This window comes from Myotis lucifugus, unplaced genomic scaffold, assembly GCF_000147115.1.
Source record: "Myotis lucifugus unplaced genomic scaffold, Myoluc2.0 scaffold_0, whole genome shotgun sequence".
NCBI lineage: Eukaryota > Metazoa > Chordata > Mammalia > Chiroptera > Vespertilionidae > Myotis > Myotis lucifugus.
Genome location: NW_005871048.1, coordinates 36,880,326 through 36,906,140, shown reverse-complemented (window position 1 = coordinate 36,906,140; position 25,815 = coordinate 36,880,326). Strand labels below are relative to the sequence as shown.

Sequence of the window (25,815 nt, the reverse complement as noted above, 5' to 3'; positions counted from 1 at the left end):
TCTGAAATCAATGAAGAAATATATTTAAAAAAACAACAAGTTAACTTCATTTAAAAAATTAGAAAACATTAAGAAAGTAATTACCAATAGATAAACCACAAATTCTTTTTGTAACTAAGGGGGAAAATAACAGGATAGCAATCATTTTCTATTATTGATACATAATTGTCAAGACAAATATACAGAATTTCCAAATAAGAATTTTGTAGCATTCTAGTTCACTGATGGAAACATATACTATAAAACCTGCCATCTAAAACCAAAAAATATAAGCAAAAGTTTACATATGTACAGAATTAAGAAATGCATCTTAATAGCAGCTCTAATCACTAAAATGTTGACAATATAATTTCTTCCTAGCATGGAATTCTATTGTTGTTCTTTCACCAAGAAGCTAAAAATAGATATACAAAGATAAATAAGCAGAAGTTAGCCCGGCCAGGGTAGCTCAGTGGTTGAACATCGACCTATGAACCAGGAGGTGAAGGTTCAATTGCCAGTTAGGGCACATGCCCCGGTTGCAGGCTCCATCTCCAGTGTGGGGTGTGCAGGAGGCGGCTGATCAATTATTCTCTCTGATCATTGATGTTTCTATCTCTCTCTCCCTCTCCCTTCCTCTCTGAAATCAACAAAAATATATTTTTTTTAAAAAGAGAAAAAAATAAGCAGAGGTTAGTAAAGACAGTGCCAAACATAAACACACCATATAACAGAGATATGTGTAAGGGATTATGTGGATAAAGAAGAAAGGCACCAATGGAGACAGGAGGGTTGTGGAGGGTTTCTTAAGGAAGTGATATCTCAGAAGAAGCTTAAACAATTGACTTTAGAGCTGGAGTAAGGAGGAAATTTTCCAGATAGAGACTGAAGGAGGAAAAAGAGATGGTAATGAGATAAAAACATTTTATGTAGAGGACTAACAGGCAGTAGTGAGCTACTAGACTGTAAATTCAAGGGAAGAAGAGTAAGAGTTGAAGGGGAGAGAGAAAATGGAGCCCAGTGATAAACTTTTAAACCATCACAGTGAGTTTCAATCTTATTCTGCAAGTTTATAAACAAGAAAAGATAATGAGTGAGAAGCATGATATAACTCTGACAATTAACCTAAAAAAATGAGTTTTTATTTTTTTAATATTTATTTTTATATGTTTATTACTATTATAATTATCTGAACATTCAAACCTTTTAATTCTTTCAAATTTCAGCACCAGTTTCCCTTCTCCAGGAAGTCTTTCCCAACTAATGCCATTTCATTATGAAACCCCATATGATAATCTCTGAGCCCTATCCTATTACAGGTATTGTTAGTGTACCTTTGTATGTAAATATATATATATATATATATATATATATATATATATATATATATATATATATATATATATCATGTTAATACCATATTCAATCATAGACTGCCTTTAATTATTTGGCATATGTTTGATTTTTTTCCTCAAGTATATGATAATACATCTTCTACTTTTTTCATACATTTTATACATATTTCACAACACCAGGAACCAAAATAATATTGACAAAAGCTTGTGGAATTAATGGTAACAGAAAATAATACCAAATTATTGCAGATAGTATTATTTTTACTTAAGCAATATGTTTACCACAGAGATCAAGAAATGTATGGTATTTTAATAAGTATCATAGAAATATGGTATGGAGCTATATTAAAAAATTATTTACTAAAATAGCTCTGGGAAAGAATCAGACAAGGAAGGAAACTGCAGGACCAAAGACGAAGAAAGGGAAACAAAGTGAGTTGAGAAGATAACATACTTATGATTCCTACCCTACAGTAAACTGAAAATAATAATGATTTTCTAATAATATATGTGTATGTGTACATGAGAGGTAGATCATATAAATGAGAATTCAAATTCTGATTATTTTTAAGTTATAAAATCTATAAATCTATGTTACAGGCCTTAATAGGCTCACAAGTAAAAACCTGTGTAGGGTTTCTATAACCTAAACAAGATGTCTAAAGAATTTTTGTGGTGGGAAAAACATAGTCACTCTTTTAACTCTTTCAAATCACTACTTAGTATAAGAACAGATTAGTTACAAGAGCTAAAAAAAAATAAGCCTCCACAGATTATATAGCATTCCATATAATATTAGAAATCTTTGGCATTAACAAGGCACCTACCTGTACAATTTTTGTATTGCATGGGCTGCATTCTTCCTAACATATGGTGATAAGTCAGCAGAAGCTTCCTTAATAGCGAGCATCATAATAGGTACAATAATTGGCACTCTAATACTTGATAGAACTCTCAAAGCACTTGCACGAATTAGCTGATTTGGGTCCTAAAAATTATGCAAAAATATTCATCAAAATTTCAAGTTTACAGTATTTCAAAGACATCTTTATGACACAGTTAATAGATGCGTATAGGGTGCAATGTAAAAATAGCAGGGGGAAAGCTACTTAATTTACAATAAATAATCAGTATATGGAAATTGGTAAAAAAAAAAAAGGTTTAATAAATGTTTATCTGAATAATGTTTTAATAAGAAAAGTAATGGTTATAATTCTTGTTGATCATTTATTACTAAACATACTAGGTTTTGAGCTTCATAATAATAAAATGGTACAGGTCATAAATTTTAACTTTAAAAAGTCATGTTCCCTCTTTGTACACTTTCAACTAGTTAGTATAATGATGAAGAGGTCTCTGATGCATGATAATGATTATACTAAACACAAACTGAAACATACAGGGCAAGGTCCAATTGGTTATATAAATTATTTTCTAAGGGTATTGAATAGGCACTGTGAGAGGCCTTTTAACTCTTTCAAAACACTACTGCGCCATTTAGTGAATTATTGCTCCACTTCTTTAAATGACACATCTTCAACTGTGCAGAAACCCTGTAGCTATTTGCCTGCTCACTCTATTATTTACCTTCAGAGCTCGCTGAAAAGTACTTATGGACAAGAGTGCCAGATCCTGCTGTTCTTCAGCATATCGAACCAGGTAAACATATACTAACTTCTTGATCTGTTAAAAAAAAAAAATCATTTAATCCTAGCCAGAGTGAAAATTAAAAATTCAGTATTTTCTATACCAAAATCCATTCTTAATTTTCTTGAAGTAAATAACTGAGCCTGGTCATGGCTTAGATTATAAAATAAAGATGAATATTGGGTGGGTTAAAAGTAGGTTTATAGTTTTCATACAGAAAATAATACAATAATTAATAAATAGTAATACAAGAATTACAGTTTCGTGTACTCACAACTGTAAACCTACTTTTGCCCCACCCGATATATATTGTAGGATAATGAATGGTAACAGAAAAAGCTTGTGAAATAGGAATTTTAATAATCCAACCTATAATAATAACATCCTATCAAGGTGTTCTTCCTCTCAAGGGGAAAAAACATCCCTGAGCAAAACTTATAAGGATATTCAAATATTAACTGAACTACAAAAATAGTTTCAAAATGAGGGATACAAAAGATCTTGGGTTCTGCCCACTAATTATATGGTATGGTACATTATGTTTCTTCATCTGTCATAAAGTGCTGAAGCTCCAAATCTATTTCTATGGTAATATTCACATTCCAATATATATTACATAATATCTTCAGCTCAGTAAAAATAACATGTGACAAAAATGCCAAAGGATGGAAGTGTGTTCAGAAAAATGTTTTTAAAGGCAATTTAATTAATTTATAACAAAACTATGATAAACAGAAAAATTAAATGAAAATTAGAATTTGAGTTGAAATCCATCAATTGCCACCTCCTGGCACTGCTCATAGCCTGTATCTCCTTTTCAAATATCTTCAGATACCACTGCCTGATTAATTTCCTTATATATCAGTATAGTACATACCTAAAAGTTTATGGAATGTTCAGAGAGCATGGGAAATGAATGAAAGTCGTTAAAAATAGCTGGAATTGATGCTGAAAAGGAAAATCAGTGCTACACTGGGCCACATTTTATATCATACTAACTAATCTGGACTACTTTAAGGACAACTGCACGGCCTCCCTATCTTCCCACTCCAATTTCCCTTGACACAGCCTAGTTTTTGAGTTCCTTTACCATCCTTTTGCTCCCTTCTGAACTCACTCCAATTTGTGTATATTTCTTTCAGTATGACATTCTAAACTACAAATGAAGGTTAAGAATAAACTAGTTAAGACTTTGTTCCAGATGAGGTGCTTCCAGTGATACAACTAATTCTTAATTATGACAACACACCTTTTCCAAATGTTCTACTGACTAAATCAAGCCATACTTGAAAACTGTCCTGGTGAGGTTTTTTTCTTTTAAAAGAAGGGCAAGATCTTACATTTACCTACAGAAATGTTCAACAACTTAAATTCAACCCGTCACAGCATCCTAAGATAATTTTTAGACCTTAATTTGTAATCTGACCTATTTTTCTGCTCTTTAAAATTTTATTAGCATAAGTGAAAACTTAATGAGCATACTTTCTACATCATTATTATTAATAAAACTCGCTAAATGAACAAACTTTTGCAAGTCAACCAATCTGTTACAGCTCCTTGCTTCTAAGCATTAGCCAATCAAAAACAAACTCACTCCTAAAAATAACCACACCTCTAAATGCCAATCAATCAATCAATGGCAGTCTCACCCAGGTAATCTCACATCTACATATGTTATTAACCCACTTAGGCCCCTGAAAGACTATGAACCTTTTTATTTTTTATGAACCCTTTAAATAATCCCTTAGAACAAATGATCTTACACAAAAATACAAATGGGTTCCAAAATTATGTGTATAAAAGTATATAAGATGGCAACCAAATGATCCAAAATATACCCAATGTTTTAGATTTTTTAAAATGAAAATGTTTTAAAAATTCTTAAATTACAGTTTAAGAAGCATTCATCTAATTGTTTGAGGTATAGATGATTTTCTCCCCAGCCAGATTTTAAAGTTGCTAAGATTACAACAGTGTCAAAAAGCAATTAACATTTGTAGGTTGACTAATTTATATATAGCAATTTCAATATATCAAATCAATACACAAGACGTATTTATGTAAGACTGTTTCTCAAATCAACTTTGGAATGAACACGAGGCTACTTAGCACAGAAATCATTCCTTACTTATCTCTATATTTCCAGTACCTATCAATGTACCTATCACAATGCCTGGCATATAGTAAGAGCTCAATAATTATCAGCTGATGAAACATCACAGTCCAATGGTAGACTGAAAAAAATTAAGACATTTCCCATTAGATTGCTACATCTAGGGTCTAACTTACCACCAATGGTTATAATTCATATCTTTTCAGATGTTTAGGAGGACACCAACATACTGTGAAGAAATGATAGGTATTATAAAGATTGCCTCTAAAGCCTTTAACTTGTAGGGTTTTAAAAAATTAATCACTTCAAATACTAGTATTCTTTCTCCTAACTAAGTATATTCAGACTTTAGTCTACAGTTTTCTGGAAAGTTTTGAAAGAATGGGTTAGAGTCCACCTATTCCCTCATCCTCTTGTGATTTCTTAGTTAACACCTTTATTTACCAAATAACTGGTATAGCCAACTTTTAAAGGTGAATTATAATCTCCAGAATATATCTAGAAGTTTATATTGGCAACACTGAAACATTCAGAACCACAGCTGAGCTAGTAGGTATTGCTATAATTATCCACTATTACAGAAGGATTCTGTGACTGTTACAGCAAAAAGCATAACAATATTAAATCACAGAAGGTTGCAAAACACTAAATTTGTTCTAGTTCTGTTATAAGAATCAATCAATATTGACCACAAGAGGCCTATGCACTGACTGGCTGCAGGTGTGCAGAGAAAACCTACTTTCCCTGAAACCATTCTGTGACCAGAAATGGGAGTACTTAAAGCTCCGTGACTACACCATTTTCTGATCAGTTACTTTCATTCAATGTTACAACACTCCTTGCTGTAAAGCTAATCATAGCAGAGCCCCAATAGGCTGGAAGAACACAGGCAGATCTGTTTAATTAGTTTATCAATACTAGTACATCAAACTGCATGAGTTATTGACTAAACCTTTGATTATTTTTGTACTATAACCACCGATTGCTTACTAGGTCACTTTTGGCATCATTTAACATCAAATGGCAGATGACGTATAGCTCAACTGTGTGTCTAACGCAGCAGGTACTTATAAAAATGAATTTTGCACTTGATAGCAATAAAACATCAATCCTCTTAAGAAGTTTAAGTCAGTTTTCGCACAACATTAGAGGATTAAGCATGTTTCAAAAATAACCAAGTATTTCAATAACAAAAGAAATTCAAACAAATAGACTAGTAATTATGCTTATAGTGACATTTTGTTGCAAAACATTATGCAACAAACCAGAATCTGATTGTAAATGAAAACAAAGTTCAACTATTTACAGTGGTTCTCAACCTTCTGGCCCTTTAAATACAGTTCCTCATGTTGTGACCCAAACATAAAATTATTTTCATTGCTACTTCATAACTGTAATGTTGCTACTGTTATAAATCGTAATGTAAATATCTGATATGCAGGATGGTCTTAGGCGACCCCTGTGAAAGGGTCGTTCGACCGCCAAAGGGGTCGCGACCCACAGGTTGAGAACCGCTGAACTATTATAACTATCTGAAAAGTACAAACAACTTTGAATAAACAATAACTAGAACAGAATTTTCTGTTTATAACAAGAAGACTACAAGTTCAAGGAGAACTAGTTTATTGACTACAGATTTCTAAGGAAGGACTTGGTCATTTCTACCCACATTTAAAACAAAAAATTTATACCAATGCCAGATACCTCCCAAAGGACAGCTAATACCAGATATTGATTAGAGATCGAACTAAGGTGTAAAAAGGAGGAAGGAATCATCAAACAGGAAGGATGGCTCTAAAAGGGAAATGGTCTAAGACTGGTTCTGAAGCCAACTTACTTAGCTTTAGACTCTTAATGTTCCACATACTAGTTGTGTGACCTTGGTCAGATAATTTAACCTCTCTGCTACCTTGTCCTCATGGACTGGAGAATGTTAACAACTTTATGCAAATAAACTGACAACCTAGATGAAATGAATAAATTTCTTGAATGACAAATTACCAACACAGATCCAAGAAGGAATAGAAATTTGAAATAGTCCTGTGTTGGAAGTCCACAAGACTATCTTAAGGCTTGATGATTCGCTAGAAGAACTCAAAGGACTCAGAAAGTTGTTATACTCAGGGTTACGGTTTATTAGAGCAAAAGTAAAATCAGCCAAAGGAAATAGCACATGGGGTAAAAGTCCAAGTTTCCAAGATCTCTTCTGCTAGTGAAGTCACCTAAGACCTGCTTAATTCCTTCAGCAACGAAGTATAAAAAACATGCATAGCCCTAACCGGTTTGGCTCAGTGGATGGAGCGTCGGCCTGCAGACTCAAGGGTCCTGGGTTCGATTCTGGTCAAGGGCATGTACCTTGGTTGCTGGCACATCCCCAGTGGGGAGTGTGCAGGAGGCAGCTGATCGATGTTTCTAACTCTCTATACCTCTCCCTTCCTCTCTGTAAAAAATCAATAAAATATATATTTTAAAAAAAACATGTATAAAGAGCTGACCACCAGCAGAGCTTTGTAAGACAGATTGTCCAGGCTTTTTTTTAGGGATCATATAGGTGTTGTATGCCTAACCCACATACACTATCATCAGTATCTATGGCATTAGTAACTAAAGCTCCTGAGCATAGAAGGAAAGCAAATTTTCACCATAAAATCACATGTTTAGTATAAATGATTGGACAAACTGGTATACCATGGCTCAAGACCCCAGTCTTGTAAAATACTCTTATCAGACAGAACAGTCCAAGAGCTCAGAAATAAGGACATACAGATAGATCAATGAAACAGGAAAAGTTCAAAAATATACTCACAGATAGATCAATGAAATAGAAAAAAGTTCAAAAATATAATCAAGGATTTTTCACAAAAATGGCAAGGTAATTCAATGGGAAAAAGATACAGTGTTCTTAATAATTGATACCAGAATAACTCAGTATCTGGGGGCCCGGGGGTGGGGCGGGGGGGGGGGGGTATCTCAAATCTTACCTCCCACCACAGAAAGTCTGCTTACAAATTTGGGCCTGACTGGTATCTGGGAATTTCAATTTTAGAGGTATTCCCTCATTCCCTAACTAATAAATGTGGTTTACACACAAACAATATGGTTTGCGCTAAATATCTGCTCTCTTTCTGGGAGTCTGGAATTTTGGTATATGCTAAGCAGTTAATGCTTACATGAACAACCCTCAGTGAAAGACTTGGGCACTAAGTCTCTAATGAGCTTTCCTAGTAGACAATACTTCACACATTTTATTACAACTGATGCTGAAAGAACCGATTGTCAGTGGGAAAATCACTAGAAAAGGATTCTTGGAAGTTTGCATCTGGTTTCCTCTAGACTTCGTCCTATGCATCTCTTTTAGTACCACCTTTTGTTATGTATATTTCTTTAATCAATCATAACTATGAGTGCGACTACATCCTGATTCCTATGAATCTTCCCAATGAATCATCAAATCTGTGGGGCGTCTTGGAAACCCCACCATGACATGGATCATAGATCTAAATGTCATAAAGGAAACTATTAAACTTTTATTTTTATTTTTTAATATATATTTTTATTGATTGCAGAGAGGACGGGAGAGGGAGAGAGAGACAGAAGCATCAATGAAGAGAGAGAATCAGATTGGCTGCCTCCTGCACGCCCCCTAATGGGGAACAACCTTGAAACCCAGGCATGTGCACTTGACCAGAATCGAACCCAGAACCCTTCAGTCCACAGGCCAACGCTCTATCCACTGAGCCAAACCAGCTAGGGCAAAACTATTAAACTTTTAGAACAAACTAGGAGAAATCTTTGTGAGATTAAGTTAGGCAAAAATTTCTTAAACAGGTCATAAAATGGCCTGAATTATCACTGAAAAAAAAATCAATAAAATGGACTTCATCAAAATCAAATGTTTGATTTTTATAAGACACTAGAGGCCCGGTGCACAAAAATTTGTGCACTCGGGGGGTGGGGGGGGTCCCCCAGCCCGGCCTGTGCCCTCTCACAGTCTGGGACCCCTTGGGAGATAACGACCTGCTGGCTTAGGCCTGCTCCTGGGTGGCAGAGGGCAGGCCCAATCCCTAAGTGCAGCCCCTGGTCAGGCTCAGAGCAGGGCCGATTGGGGAGTTGGGGCGCCGCCCCATCATGCACAGAGCAGGGCGGATCGGGAGGTTGCGGCGCCACCACCTGTCACGCACAGAGAAGGGCCGATCAGGGGGTTGGGGCGCTGCCCCCTGTCACTCACAGAGCAGGGCCCATCAGGGAGGTTGGGGCTCTGTACCCTGTCACACACAGAGCAGGGTCGATCAGGGGGTTGGGGAGCTCCCCCCTGTCACGCACAGAGTAGGGCCGATAGGGGAGTTGGGGCACCGCCCCCTGTCACACACAGAGCAGGGCGGATCAAGGGGTTGGGGCGCTGCACCCTGTCACACTCAGGGCAGGGCGAATGGGGAGGTTATGGCTCTACCCTGTCACACACAGAGCAAGGCCTGTGGAGGGGGGTTGGGGCGCCACCCTCTATTACCCACAGAGCAGGGCCAATCAGGGGGGTCGGGGTGCCGCCACTGTCACACTCGGGGCAGGGCACGTGAGGGGGGTGGGGGGGGTTGGGGTGCCGCACCCTGTCACACACAGAGCAGGGCCGATCAGGGGGTTGGTGCGCTGCACCCTGTCAAACACAGAGCTGCAGGGCAATCAGGGGATTGGGGAGCTCCCCCCTATCAGGCACAGAGCAGGGCTGATCAGGGGGTTGGGGCGCCTTCCCCTGTCACGAACAGAGCAGGGCGGATAGGGAGGTTGTGGCCCCGCCCCCTGTCACACACAGAGCCACAGGGCGATCAGGGGGTTTGGGCGCTGCCCCGTCACGCTGATCCCGGTGCCGGGAGCCTCGCTGCTCCACTGATCCCGGTGCTGGGAGGCATATTACCCTTTTACTATATAGGATAGAGGCCTGGTGCATGGGTGGGGGCTGGCTGGTTTGCCCTGAAGGGTGTCCTGGATCAGGGTGGGGGTCCCCACTGGGGTGCCTGGCCAGGCTGGCTGAGGGGCTAAGGGCTGTTTTCCGGCTGGCAGGTGACTAAAAGCTCCCAACCGCTCCTTGTTTTCTTTTTTTTTTTTTTTTTTTTTATTCTGGGCCAGCTTTAGCTCTGAGGCCTCGCTGCTGAAAACATCGATACAATGTTGCGGTCCGGGGCTAACTGACAGCCAGTTTCTGGGGTTTTGTTTAGCTTCTTATTTGCAACATAGTACATAGTTGCTTAGAGTTGCAGCTAAGAGGCCGGCAACTCAGGGGGGGAACGTTGGACTCCGCAGTCACTGGAGCAAGCAAGCCTCATGTTTGCTTCCAGCTGCCTGGCTGCCGGCCGCCATCTTGGCTGACAGTTAATTTGCATAAGGATATGCTGATTAGCCAATGGGAAGGGTAGCGGTCGTACGCTAATTACCATGTTTCTCTTTTATTAGTGTAGATTAGAAAACAAAAAGAAAGCCACAGACCAGGAGAAAATAAATAACAGTGAATAACCATCTATCTGACAAATGACTTGTGTCAGAATATATAAAGAATGTTTACACTTCAATAAGACAAAAAAGTAAAAACAGGCTAAAAACTTGAACAAATATTTTAAAACATTTTTTATCCTCACCTAAGGATATGTTTTTATTGATTTTTCTTGAGAGAGAGAGAGAGAGAGAGAGACTGACCAGTTGCCTCCTGTGCATGCCCCTACCGGGAATCAAACCGACAACCTAGTTATGTGTCCTGACCGGAAATCGAACCTGCCACCTTTTGGTGCTTGGGATGATGCTCCAACCAACTGAGCCCCCTGGACAGGGTGAACAAATATTTTAGAAAAGAAGATATATGACTGACTATTAAGATCATTAAAATATGCTGAACATCACTAAATATCCAGAAAGCTGCAATTAAAAGCACAATGAATTACCATAAAGTCTACCAAGATCAAGTGTTGGAATGGATGCAGACCAACTGGAGCTCTTCATATATTGCTGGTTGGAATGCATACAGCCACTGCACTATTTTCTAAAAATTAAACATATACTTCCCAGACAATGCAACAAACCTATTCCCAGATATTTACACAAGTAAAGTTAAAATATATGCCCACACAGAGCATTTAATTCAATCCAATTATGTTTCAAGTGATAAATTTTACAACTGTGAGATATCCATATTACAGCAAAAAGAAACAAAATGTGAATACACAAAACAGCATAGCTGAATCAGTTTCCTAAGTAAAATAAGTCAAACACAAGATTCCATACTGTATAATTCGATATATAAGAAATTCTAGAACAGCAAAATTATAGTGACAAAAAAACAGGTAACACCATACACAAAAATGAACTCAAAATGGATTGCAGTCCTTTATATAAAAGCGTTTAAACTTATTTGGAAAAAGACAAGTATAAATCTTCATGACCTTAACATCAGTTTCTTAGATATGATAACTAAAGCTTAAGCAAACAAAGAAAAACTAGATAAATTGAAATTCATAAAAATTAAAAATTGCTTCAAAGGACACCATTAAGAAAATGAAAAGATAACCCCTAGAATGGTCCAGAAAATATTAAGTGGAAAACTCCAGAAATAGGCAATTTATAAGTTTTAAATTGTAGGCCACTCTGAGTAGTATAATGAAATCTCATGCCAATCCACTCAGTCCCGCCCAGGATGTGAAATCATCCCTTTATCCAGCTTATGCACACTGCAGTCACAGCTGACTGTTGAAGTATCAACAACAGTGCTTATGTTCAAGTAATCCTTATTTCACTTAATAATGACCCCATAGCCATTCACTTAACTTTTATTACAGTATATTGTTATCATTGCTCTATTATATGTACTATTAGTTATTGCAGTTAATCTCCTACTGTGCCTAATTAAACTTTATCATAGGTATGTATGTATAGAAAAAAATACAGTATATATAGGATTTGGTGCTATCTGCGGTTTCAGGCATCCACAGGGGCAGGGAGGGGGAAGAGTAGTGTATAATGTCACTTGAAAATAGATAGTGGTAACTTAAAGATGTATATTGTACCTAGTGGCAAACTGTAATAAGTTAAAGATGTACACTGTATACCCAAGACTAAACACCTACTGAATACATAAACAAAACAAAGACTGAATACTTAAACACCTACTGAATACATAAACAATACAACTTTAAGGATATTAATAATACTTGATTATAAGGGGGAAAAAACTTCCTATATCCTTAATTTCTACCTGTTATACTCCATTTATGTCCATCTAAAACATCTGCCCCAATGAAACCAGGTCCTTGAAAATATTCTTCAGTGGAGACTGTTCTTTCACCCAAACTTCCCAGACTCAAAAGGAGGACTAGGCATACTCCTTGATGCTCACAGTTGCTAACAATGCACAAATAGGAGGCATGTGTGCTGGCATTTTAAATTTTATGCAGATATCACTACTTCCTACTGAGTAAACATACCTTCCTCGGAATCAGCAAAAATCTAGTGATACTTAAATATCTTATGGTGCATTTTAAGTGAAAGCATATTATTCTTTTCCTAAAAAGAAAATCATGAAAATTATGAACCAAAACAGTACCTCAATATTTTTACTGGCCACATTCTTCACAACAGCAGGAAACAGTTCAGATGCATTTTTCCCTTTTGCAATCATCTGAAGAATAAAAGTGGAATATGAGGGCTGAAACTTCTCTTAAATTATTCATTTGAAAACAAAACTTAAATTCCCCATTAAACATTTAGAAAGACTGACTCTGAAAATAAGCTATGGAATTAACAAACTGAACTCTTTCTGCGTCATTTTATTCCAACTATCTTGCAGCAAAGAACAAAGAACAATCAATTGCTCGTGTGACAATATAAGTATTTTGAACAAAATAATTATTTTCCCCTTGGTTTTATTTCATAGGTTCACCGACTTCTCCAACCATTACTTTTCAAAGTTCCCTTCACAAAGTCCTCTTTCTCTGCCAACCAAAGTTACGTGCACTACACTCTCTGAAACTGCTAAAATTTCACTCACCCTCATAACTCTAATCTCTATGGGGATCAATTCCACAAACTCAAGCTCTAACTCTGAGTCCTAGTTCTACTTCTCTAATTAGATATCATTAGATGTCTCTCTGATCCCAAACTTGCTATGTCTAAAACCAAACTCATTTCTCATGATAAAATGGTACTCTGCTAGAATTTCCTATTTCTACCAATTTTCCTCAAAACTATGATACCAAACATTATATCAAAAAACTATACTAAACATATCAAACAATTATGCCAAAAACCACAGAATTATCTTGTTCTCTTATAACTAGGACCTATTGTGATTTTTATCAAAGAAAACTGATCTACTTACTCACTACCAGAACATTCTCTGGCTCCTCTATGCCTAAGCTCATATCATGCCCCCAACCCAATGCTTTTTACTTTTCTGAGTTCTAACCTTCTATCCCAGGTAGCAATTTCTCAAAAGACCTTTCTAAAACACAGCTTTAAAATACTCTAACACATACACACACACACAAAAACACTCTAACACAGCTAGTCTTTTTGTATTCTATTTGCTGACATATGATGTTATTTGAGTATTTTATAAAATCAGCTGAGTATTACAGAATATTCACAAAATACTGCAGCTAAAACATCTTTACTAGTATATGATTTTTAAACCTCTCTCAATTTCCTCATCTGTAAAATAAGGAGTGATTAAATGTTCTCTAGGACCCCTTCAGTTATTCGATGATTACTTCAAGTCAGAGATCCTGTCCTATTATATCCTGTTCTAAGGCTTCCTCAACTTTATTCTATAGTGTGCTATTCAACAGGATGTTAATACCTGAGAGAAGAAAAAATACCGTATAGTCAAATTCATTCAATAAATAGTTCCTGAGAGGATACTACATGCCAGGGATTATTCTAGGCCTTAGGGATACAACCAAGACAATAGGAAGTCCTTGTCCATTGAAGCTTACCTTCTATTGGGGGTGAGGGACACTAAACAAATATGTGAAATGGTAAAAGAGAGCACTATATGGTATGTGCCCTGATTGGGAATCAAACTGGCAACCTTTCAGTACACAGGACGATGCTCAACCAACTGAGTTTTATATATTTGGAGTTTCAAAACAACTCACCTTTTAACAGAACATACTGATACCCATGATCATCTCTCATAAATGAAATCTGTACTTTGATATGTTAAAAGGCAATTTCAAACTCTCATATGGTGGCAGTGGTGTTACCACCTTATTACAATAGCTTATTTGTGCAATTATACAAATTTATTACATTATGACTTCATCATATAAAGATGTGTAGAAAATAAAATCAGCAATGGTGGTGATAAAAAGTATAATGGTAATGAGAAATACAAGTTTTGTGAATTTAATTCCATTGAACCGAAATCAGAACTATTTAGCATTAGATAGTCACTAAATTGAGCCAGTTTTTTTTTCACTCTAAATGTAAAAAAATCAAACAAAAAGACAGCAAGTGCAACACAAATTGCAAAAATATTTTATTAATGTTTTATATATAATTAGGAATTGTGTTATATCTATTTAGATCCACTAACATTAGCCAATTGTTTAAATTTTGCATTACAAGTGAAAACTGAGCAATTCTATTAATGTTTATTAATAATCATTAGAAGCTCTATATTACTAAACTAGAGGCCCAGTGCACGAAATTTGTGCACTGGGGGGGGGGGGGGGAGGGCAGTTCCTCAGCCTGGCCTGCACCCTCTTGCAGTCCAGGAGCCCTTGGGGAATGTCTGACTGACAGCTTAGGCCCGGTCCCTGCTAAGCTGGCAGTCGGACATCCTTAGCGCTGCTGCGGAGGTGCGAGAGGCTCCTGCCACCACCACTGTGCTCACCAGCCGTGAGCCTGGCTCAGGACTTCTGGCTGAGCTGCGCTACCCCTGTGGGAGCGCACTAACCACCAGGGGGCAGCTCCTCAATTGAGCGTCTGCCCCCCTGGTGGTCAGTGCGCATCATAGCAACTGATTGTTCCGCTGTTCAGTCCATTTGCATATTAACCTTTCATTATATAGGATTGAATAAAACATTTATATTGGAGTTAATAAAATGTAAAACACAGAAGAAAGCATGCTCACAATTTTTGGGTCATGAAATGACCCAAAAAAAACAAAAAATCCATTAGCTAATTAGTATCCCTCTTTGTAGGAAGTCAAAATATTGTTGTATAAAATCTACTTGTGTGCAAAATGATTAGTTCTCTTTATCTCATAGGAGAAAGATCTTGATATAAAGAGGTAGGGAAATCAAAACACAGAAAAGATAAAATTAGAACTCAAATTTCTGAATTTCAACACTTCAGTATTTCTTCCAAAACATTTTAGACAGGTAATTCTTATTTATTTATTTATTTTAAATTTCTTTATTGGTTACAGGTAATTCTAAGTTAATACTGAAAAGCAAATGGCATGTTCAATTTGATATTCATCATATTATTTAATATATATATTTAATACAATTAGTACGTCATTTTCCAAAAATTAAAATGATCTATTTTACCTACCCCAACAATCCGTTTCATAGCATCCAATTTAGCAGAATCTTTGTTGCTCTCCAACATTTGCTTTAGATCTTCATTCCTATATATATATTTAAAAAATCCATATTTAGATTTTCACATAACATAGCTATTAAAATATATCATTTTCATAAGAATTAGAAATATGATGGGCAATGTTAAGTTAGGGCATTCTTATTTATAATTAGATATATATTTCTCATCTTAAACCTACACAAAATAATATCAAGTGTTATGGTGCCATAAAGCCCACCAATTAAACAAAAGCATAAAACTGCATCTCAGTTCTGGGCAAAATATCTTAATGTAAACACAGATTCTCTCATTTCAAAATTTCTTCTATGTAATCATCATTTAAAAAATAAGAAAAATCCTTGACTCAGCATTAAAATATTTTAATAAGCCAAAAAGTTAAAACTTTCTTCAGAATATCTCAAGAAAGAGAACTAATTAAAGAAAAGCTTTGTGTCATTTATACCATCCCTTTTTATCTCCCTACTTTCCCCCTCAAAAAAGAACATAAATATGAAGGGAAACACCAAATGACACTCCCTAATTCAAAGAATTAAGTAAAGGCAATTTTAATATCTCAACTAGATACATAAGACAACTCTGATTAATCTCCAGATAAATATGCTAAGTTAGAAAAGTTATTAATCCTAACATACTGCATTATTCCATTTATATAAATACTAGAGGCCCGGTGCACAAAATTCGTGCACTTGGGGGGGTGTCCCCTCAGCCTGGCCTGTGCCCTCTCGCAGTCCAGGAGCCCTCAGGGGATGTCCAACTGACGGCTTAGGCCAAGCGGGCCTAATCCTTAGTGCTGCCGTGGAGATGGGAGAGGCTCCAGCTACCGCCCCTGAGCTCGCCAGCCATGAGCCGGCTTCTAGCTGAGCGGCGTTCCCCCTGTGGGAGCACATTGACCACCAGGGGGCAGCTCCTGTGCTGAGCATCTGCCCCCTGGTGGTCAGTGTGATGACCGGTCGTTCTGCAGTTCGGTTGATTTGCATATTAGCCTTTTATTATATAGGATTGTTGAAATAAAATTATGGAAATGGGGAAAAATTAATGGTTACTAAAGGTTAAGCTCAAGAAAGGGAAGGAAAGATATACAAGGATAATACAAGAGCCCTGTGGTAATGGGACTGTTAGTAACTTTACTGTCATCATGGTTACATGAACCTACATGATAAAATGAAATAGAACATTCTCTCTTTCTTTCTCCCTCCCACACTCCCTTTCTCCTCTCTCTCTCTCTCTCTCACACACACACACACACACACACACACACACGCGCACGCACACACACACAAGTACAAGTAAAACTGGGGAGATCTGAACAAGATCGGTAGATTATATCAATGTCAACATCCTGGTTGTGATACTGTACTACAGTTTATCACTGAACGAAACTGGGTACTGGGTACACAGAATCTCTCTGTATTATTTCTTGTAACTGCAATATGAAGTAATTACACAATTATCTCAAAATCAAAAGTTTACGTTTTTAAAAGTTATATAACAACTCACTTAGAGCAAGACCAATAGGCCAATAAAAAAAAATGGTCAAAAGAGTTAAACAGACATTTTACAAAAGATTAGAAATGCCAATAAGCACATCAAAAAATACTTAAGATCATTAGTTCTCAAGGAAATGCAAATTAAATACCATTACACACCCACTAAAGACTGACAATAACAAATGTGGCTAAGGCTATGGAACAACTACAACTCTCACACACTTCTGGTGAGGATGTAAAAGAAAGCCACTTTGAAAAACTGGGAGTTTCTTACAAATTTAAACATAAACCTACCATGTGACCCATCATTCCACTCCCCAGAGAAATACAAATGTATTTCCACATAATGACTTACATGAATAATCATAGCAGCTTTATTCATAATAAAAAACTGGAAAAAATCTAAATGTGCATTAGTAAAATGTGACTTAGCCATATATTGGAATACTACCCAGCAATGAAAAAGAATTAACTACTGATACATGCAACAAGATGAATTCTCAAAATCATTATGCTGAGTGAAAGAAGAAAGATGCAAAAAAGCATAACTTACTCATTTAAAATTCTAGAAAATGAAACTAATCTGTAATGACAGAAAGCAGACCAGCGGTATCCTGGTGCCATAAGGTAGAGGAAGAAATGGACAGCAAAGGGACATAGGAAATTTCTCAATTCATAAGATGATGGAAACATTCTGTATCTTCTTAACTGTGATGGTGATTTTACAAGTATATGATTAAGATCTTTTATGTCAAAAGATCTAATTATAATCTTTAGATGGATAATTGTTACATGCAAATTATAACTCCATAAAGTTATTACTGAAAAGTTTTACTGTTTTTTTTCACATGTGTACAGAAGCTTAGTTCTGTCATTACAATAAAAAAATGAAAACTAAGAAGATTTTTTCCCATAAACAATAGAGGCAATGAAATTCATCATGAAAAAAGAAATTAGTCTTCCTTTCCAAGCAACTCATAAAATTAAATGCAATGGTGACCACTAGTGGGACACAAAAATTAATAAATAATTACAAGACTGACTTTTCTCTCATTAAAATACAGCTAAAAATATGTAAATAGTAGAGACAGCAATATATAAAAACTATATCTGAGGATATACAACTACCAAATATTAAAATACTATAAATGTTCACTGTAATGAATTTAGAATCCTTTCTTAAAACTTCTGACTTCCTCACATTGCACAGGTAACTGAAAAAGGATAAAAATTAATGGAACCACATACAAAGTTTTTTCTTTCTAATTTTTTGTTATTTTCCTATTTTACTTAATGATCATTTTATAAATGAAAAACCTAAAAGAAACCTAAAAAACTTTACTGAGGTTAAGAAAAAAACACTAAAGTAATTAGATAGGAACTGAATGGAAAGAAAATGTGATCATATTATGTATGTCAAGAAAGAATGAAAATTCATTGTCTTCTTCCTGATCCCCTTTAGTTTTCCCCAACAGTTTTTCACCATTCTACTCCACCAGTGTTACCTGGAGAGAGAAGTGAGCATTGAATAACGAAGTGTTCATTTCCAGGAAGTCCCAACCTTTAACCCCAGGAATATCTTATTCATGGCCTAATGGAAACTTGGTTTATTCCTCTTAGGCTTGAGATGCCAGAGCCCCCTTAAACTAAAAATAAAAGAACAGGAACCCAATACTACAGCCAAAGGTTTCGCTGTTCTTGTTTAATAGAAAAGACAGTCTTCAACAACAAATATAAATATCTTTTGTATCAACACAGGCAGAGCAATAACTTTGAGGTTTAAATTCTGATATAAAGTACATATTTCTTCCCAAATTCCTCTTTGCTTAACACCAAAGCAGGAAAGATTTAGAAAACTTAACACCATAACACCTAACTTACCCTTACATTATGTTTACTTGTACTGAGTCATTTAATTCTACCTCCTTCATATGTGGATTCAAATATGGCCTATTAACATGTATTATTGCATTAACTTAGAAATTTAAAAATTCTTTCTGATAAACATCAAGAGTTGATTCAAATTAATGCTGGACTGGCAATATTTTCATTGCTTCTGCTGAAAACCAATACCTGTTTCAAATAATGTATTATTTTATTTGCCTAGTTCTTCATTTACCTATTTACCTATTTAGCTTTGCAGCTTTGAGTATTAGGATACAAACTTTATTTTTACATAAGTGACACCTTGTGGTATTAAGTGGTATAACCTTTCATGTTCAAAATATGCCTGTTTTTATAGTTTCAAAGAACAGAGAAAAATATGTAACTGTGTTGTTAAAGAAAATCTTACTATCACCAAGAAGCCGCTTTATTTCAGCACCAGTATAAAGCAACAACTATAATCAAAAAGCAAAGAACTTAGGTAGTGGTGGGACTTTTAGACAATATGAATTACCTCTTTTTAAAAAATCTATAATCCATAACTCTTTGCTAACTTCCACTCCTGTATGCTATATCAGTACCACTCAAAGTATGATCCAAGAAAGTCTGGTCCAAGAACCATTACGAATCCACAAACGTTTGTTACTAATCAATGAGGAGTTATGTACAGAAACTGAGAGCAAGCACAGTGAGAAACCTGACAGAGCAATTCAACAATGTAATTTTATACCTTTGAATCTAAGAAAAATTGGGGCTTATATTTTGCATGTTTTTTTTTTATTTCACTTTCCTAGTAATTTATTTTTTGTTGTAGTTTACTGAAGTATCTATCCATGATGGACTGAAAATTTTAAAAGGCCCTTCACCAATGATAAGGAATAGCAATTTTTCAATCTGAGGTACATTTCAAAAGGGTGCATCAAAACCGTTAAGATGGGGAGAACTGGAACCTCTTCAAGCCCTGCCAAAAATTCTATAACATGGGCAGCTATACCTCTTCATGCTTTGATAACCACTCAAATAAAAGATGTTCCTACCCCAAGTGGTGCATTGTACACATGAACAGGAATGTAGGAAAAAAGGCTGGTAGTAAGAGTCAAAATTTGTTCTTTCCTACCTGCTATGCAGTTGAAGGGGTTGGCCTCCATAGTAAGTTTTATGTGCACAACATGAAGGCTTAGTAACTTTCAGTTCAGTTAGTGCCATCTTGTATGATACTCAGAACCTTGTATAGTTTTTGGCATAAAGTATTCACTAAATAAATAAAAGAGTGAGTAAAACAGGAAAGTCCAGCTACCTAACCATCCATCTATTAACCCTCTAAAAGGAGGAACCACAAATTATCCAAGTAAATATGTATGAACTTTTCCTCCTATACTGTTCACAAAATTAAAGAGTCTACAATTGCTATCATCACTTCAACACTTAGTAATCTTATTTGCCCCTACTCCTCTATTAAAACTTCTCGCACAAAGGTAACAAATAACCTCCTAGTTAATAAATCCAATGCAAACTCTCATAAATACTTTTAGATTATGCCTCTACATTTTATACAATTGACCACTACTCCTCTGTCTTGAGATTCCCTCCTCCCTTAGATTACTGTAACTCTATTCTCATCTGGTTTCCATCTGCATTTGTGACAGATCAATGAACAAAAACAACAAAAATCCTTGCATCCTTGCCCTCAGAGTTTTTATATTTACCAATGTTATCTCCGATAAGGGTTTAATCTCCAATATTTACAGGGGAACTCATACAACTTAACAAAAGGAAGATAAACAATCCAATCAAAAAATGGGTAAAGGACCTAAATAGACACTTTTCAAAAGAGGACATACAGAAGGCCAAGAGACATATGAAAACATGCTCAAAGCCACTAATCATCAGAGAGATGCAAATCAAAACAACAATGAGGTACCATCTCACACCTGTCAGAATGGCTATCATCAACAAATCAACAAATGACAAGTGCTGGAGAGGATGTAGAGAAAAAGGAACCCTCGTGCACTGCTGGTGGGAATGCAGACTGATGCAGCCACTGTGGAAAACAGTATGGCGTTTCCTCAAAAAATTAAAAATGGAACTCCCATTTGACCCAGTAATCCCACTTCTAAAAATATATCCCAAGAAACCAGAAACACCAATCAGAAAAGCTATATGCACCCCTATGTTCATAGCTGCACTATTTACAATAGCTAATATTTGGAAACAGCCTAAGTGCCCATCAGCAGATGAGTAGATTAGAAAACTGTGGTACATCTACACAATGAATACTACGCTGCTGTAAAAAAGGAATTCTTACCATTTGCAATAGCATGGATGGAACTGGAGAGCATTATGCTAAGCGAAATAAGCCAGTCAGAGAAAGAGAAATATCACATGATCTCACTCATTTGTGGAATATAATGAACAACATGAACTGATGAACAAAAATAGAACCAAAGTCATAGAAGCATCCAACAGACTGTCCAACCTATGATGGAAGGCAGGGGGTAAGGGGAGTAAGAGATCAACCAAAGGACTTGTATACATGCATATGAGCATAACCAATGGACACGGGCAGGGGGTGAGGGCATGTGCTGGGCGCGGCCTGGGAGAGGTCAATTGGGGAAAAAGGAGACTTACGTAATTCTTTAAACCAGCGGTTCTCAACCTGTGGGTCGCAACTCCTTTGGGGGTCGAACGACCCTTTCACAGGGGTCGCCTAAGACCATCCTGCATATCAGATATTTACATTACGATTTATAACAGTAGCAACATTACAGTTATGAAGTAGCAACAAAAATAATTGTATGGTTGGGTCACAACATGAGGAACTGTATTTAAAGGGCCAGAAGGTTGAGAACCACTGCTTTAAACAATAAAGAATTTAAATTAAAAAATAATAAGTAAAAATACCCAACAAAAATAATAAACAGCCCTAGCCGGTTTGGCTCAGTGGATAGAGCATCAGCCTGCGGACCAAAGGGTCGCAGGTTCAATTCCGGTCAAGGGCACGTACCTTGGTTGCAGGCTCCTCCCCAGCCCGAGCCCTGACAGGGCTCATTCAGGAGGCAACCAATCTATGTGTTTCTCTCACATCAATGTTTCTGTCTTTCCCTCTCTCTTCTACTCTCCCTAAAAATCAATGGAAAAATATTCTCAGGTGAGGATTAACAACAACAACAATAAAAAATAAATAAATAAAACATTTAAAATTATTTAAAATAATAATAATAATAAACAGGCAAAGTATAAATCATGAGGTTCGTGGTATAAGGGAAAAGTAAAACAGAGGGAAAGAGAATGCAGAAGGGAAAGGAGGAGGCAATTTTAAATAGGGTGGTTAGAGTAGGCTAAATAAAGAGACAGCTGAAAAAATATCCTTGGGTGAGGATTAACAAACAAACAAAAAACCTGAAGGTGAAATAAAGTGGGTTTCAGACAAATAAAAGCTGAGGATCTGCTGCCAGGGAACAAAAGGATATCATTTAAAAAGGAAAATGAAATAACTCTATATGTATATATGTCCTAAATTTATAGTTTCCATCTATAAAGCAAAAGCTGACCGAATAGGAGAAAAACATACATCCACAATCATGATTGGCAATTCAACATACCTCTCTCAGTAAGTGATAGAACAAGCAGACAAAAAAAATTTCATAAAGGTTAAGAAAATCTGAACAATTAATCAACTTAACCTGAGACACACAGGGCACTATATTCAACAACTGCAGAATAACATTCTTCTTAAGTGCACATAGAACATTTATCAAAATATATGCAAATAAGATCTCAACAAATTTCAAAGGTCTGAAATCATACAGAGCATGTGAAATTTAACTAACAATCAATATCAGAAGAATAACTAGAAAATGGCCAGATGTTTAGAAATATAAGCAACATACTGTAAATGACCTATGAGCCAAATAAGTCACCAGGGAGAATTTAAAATATTTTGCACTGACTAATGAAACTGCAACATATCACAACTCATGAGATGCAGCTAAAGCAGTATTGAGAAGTGTAAATTTACATTTCTAAATGCAATATAAAAGACTGAAAATCAATAACCCAAGCTTCCATCTCAAGTAACTAGAAAAAGAATAGCAAATTAAAGGCAAAGAACAAGTTAGGAAAGAAGGATAAAAGAATTCAATAGAATAGAAAGCAAACTATAACAGAAAAATCAACAAAACTAAAGGTTAGTATAACAAATAAGTTGTTATGAAGACAATGAGAAGTGCACTTATCACTGGGCCTAGCACATTCATTTATTCAATATCCACTATGTGTCAAGAATTATTCTAAGTAGAGGGGTCCCTGACTTTTTGAGACTTACTTCCTAAGTGAGAATTTAGGGGGAAGGAAGTATGAGGGGAATTACAGGAGGAGGAACAGGGAGGGAAGGAGGAAGAGGAGAAAATATTAAAGATTGGGGGAATCTCAGAAGCAATAAAAAAACTGAAAATTATAAGCAAAGAATCTTGTTAAACTTCTGCATTAAAAAATGACATAAGTCCTGGCCGGTTTGGCTCAATGGATAGAGGGTCGGCCTGCGGACTGAAAGGTCCCAGGTTCGATTCCAGTCAAGGGCATGTACCTTGGTTGCGGGCACATGACAAAGGACATTTAAAAGTATTTCATTGAAAGAATAAACCAGCCCTAACCGGTTTGGCTCAGTGGATAGAGCATCGGCTGCGGACTGAAAGGTCCCAGGTTCGATTCCGGTCAAGGGCATGTACCTTGGTTGTGGGCAACATCCCCAGTAGGGGGTGTGCAGGAGGCAGCTGATCGATGTTTCTCTCTCATCGATGTTTCTAACTCTCTATCCCTCTCCCTTCCTCTCTGTAAAAAAATCAATAAAATATATTTTAAAAAAAAAAAAAAAAAAAAAAAAAAAGAAAAAGAAAGAATAAACCAATACATATGAGGGAGAAGACTTAATGCACTCACAATTATAAGGATTCAGTGTAATAACACTTTACACTATAAGATTGGCAAATATTATGAAATTTGATGGTATCCAGTACTGGCAAAAGTATAATGAAAACAGACTTTACTGTTGTTGCAACCCATCTGGAAGGTAATTTAGCAATATCTATCATAATTTAAAATGTAGTAACCTTTGATCTACAACTCTAAGTCTAGGATTTTTTTCCTACAAATACCTGGTAGATACATTCACATAATTATGCAAAATTTTATGTTTCAGTATTGCTTATACTCAACAAAAAGTATTATCAATCAAATACCCCTCAAAAACAGAACCAATGAAAGAGAGTACTAGGAAATATTATATAGTGATGAAAGAGATTGAAATAGCTTCATATGCTAACATGGAAAGGCCTCCAAGATATATGAAGGGAAAAGCACCATACATGGAGGTTTTTATATATATTACTAGAGGCCCGGTGCACGAGATTCATGCACTTGGGGGGCGGGGGGGTCCCTTAGCCCGGCCTGCACCCTCTCAGCCCATGAGCCTGGCTTCTGGCTGAGCATCACTCCCCAAGTGGGAGTGCACTGACCACCAGGGGGCAGCTCCTGTGTTGAGTGTCTGCCCCCTGGTGGTCAGTGCGTGTCATAGCTACTGGTCGTTCCAATGTTTGGTCAATTTGCATATTAGCCTTTTATTATATAGGATCATTTGGTTTTTAAAGCATTTTCTGGGGGGAAAAACCAAGATGGCGACATAGGTTAACGCCGGAGTTTGCTGCCTCGAACAACCACTTCAAAAATACAACTAAAAGACGGAACGGACATCATCCAGAACCACAGGAAGGCTGGCTGAGTGGAAGTTCTACAACTAGGAGGAAAGAGAATAGCATAACGAGACTCAGAGGAGTCGCAGTGCTAAAGTGAAATACTAAGGTGCGGAGTGTATGTGGAGAGGGCTGGCGGCTGAGGGCGCGGTTGTTGTTTTCAATCGAGAGGGAGTCTCAGACTCTGAGCTCCAGATCCGGGCGAGTCTCTAGGAACCCAGGCTCAAAGGGGAGAAGCGGGACTGTCTGGCTTCGGTCGGAACTCGAAGGCAGCTTCTCTCCGAGGTTTGCAGCAGTTGCTGGGACTCTGAGAGGCAGAGCTCCTGGGGACGGGACTGAGAGCAGCCATAACTGCTCACTCCGCCCGCCCTGTAGATCCCCAGGGACCCGCCCCGCCCAAGCCCTGCACAGAGGCATTTGCCGGATAGCCTTAGGCAAATGCTAGATTAGCACCGCCCTAGAGATCCAGCACAGAAGTTCTTCCACTGCAGACACAGCTGATTCTCATAGCCAGTTAGCGTGGAGGACAAATCACCCCCAGTATTGCCGACAACAATCAAGGCTTAACTACAACAAGACTGCGCACAAAGACCACAAGGGGGTGCACCAAGAAAGCATAAAAAAAAATACGGAGACAAAGAAACATGACAGAAATGGAGGATATAGAGCTAAAAAAACGCACTTTTAAGGTCTTTCAATAATTTTCTAGAAACTGCCGATAAGCTTAATGAGATCTACAAGAAATCTAATGAGACCCTCGATGTTGTGATAAAGAACCAACTAGAAATTAAGCATACACTGACTGAAATAAAGAATATTATACAGACACCCAACAGCAGACCAGAGGAGCGCAAGAATCAAGTCAAAGATTTGAAATGCGAAGAAGCAAAAAACACCCAACCGGAAAAGCAAAAGGAAAAAAGAATCCGAAAATACGAAGATAGTGTAAGGAGCCTCTGGGACAGCTTCAAGCGTACCAACATCAGAATTATAGGGGTGCCAGAAGATGAGAG

At 36.9% G+C, this 25,815-nt stretch overlaps 1 protein-coding gene across 6 annotated transcripts in view; it reads right to left on the bottom strand.

The window, feature by feature from the left end:
- The window catches only part of AP3B1 (adaptor related protein complex 3 beta 1 subunit), a 193,205-nt gene that overhangs the window by 154,194 nt on the left and 13,196 nt on the right, over positions 1-25,815 (bottom strand). For 4 of the 6 annotated variants that reach the window (XM_006081292.3, XM_023750479.1, XM_023750474.1 and 1 more), the window contains exons 2-5: positions 15,634-15,709; positions 12,677-12,751; positions 2,922-3,017; positions 2,162-2,322 (exon numbers count right to left, since the gene is read on the bottom strand). In XM_006081292.3, the coding sequence (XP_006081354.1) occupies positions 2,162-2,322; positions 2,922-3,017; positions 12,677-12,751; positions 15,634-15,709 (408 nt within the window). The remainder of the gene's footprint in view (positions 1-2,161; positions 2,323-2,921; positions 3,018-12,676; positions 12,752-15,633; positions 15,710-25,815) is intronic. The other 2 variants (XM_023750477.1, XM_023750486.1) reach the window with 2 other exon arrangements.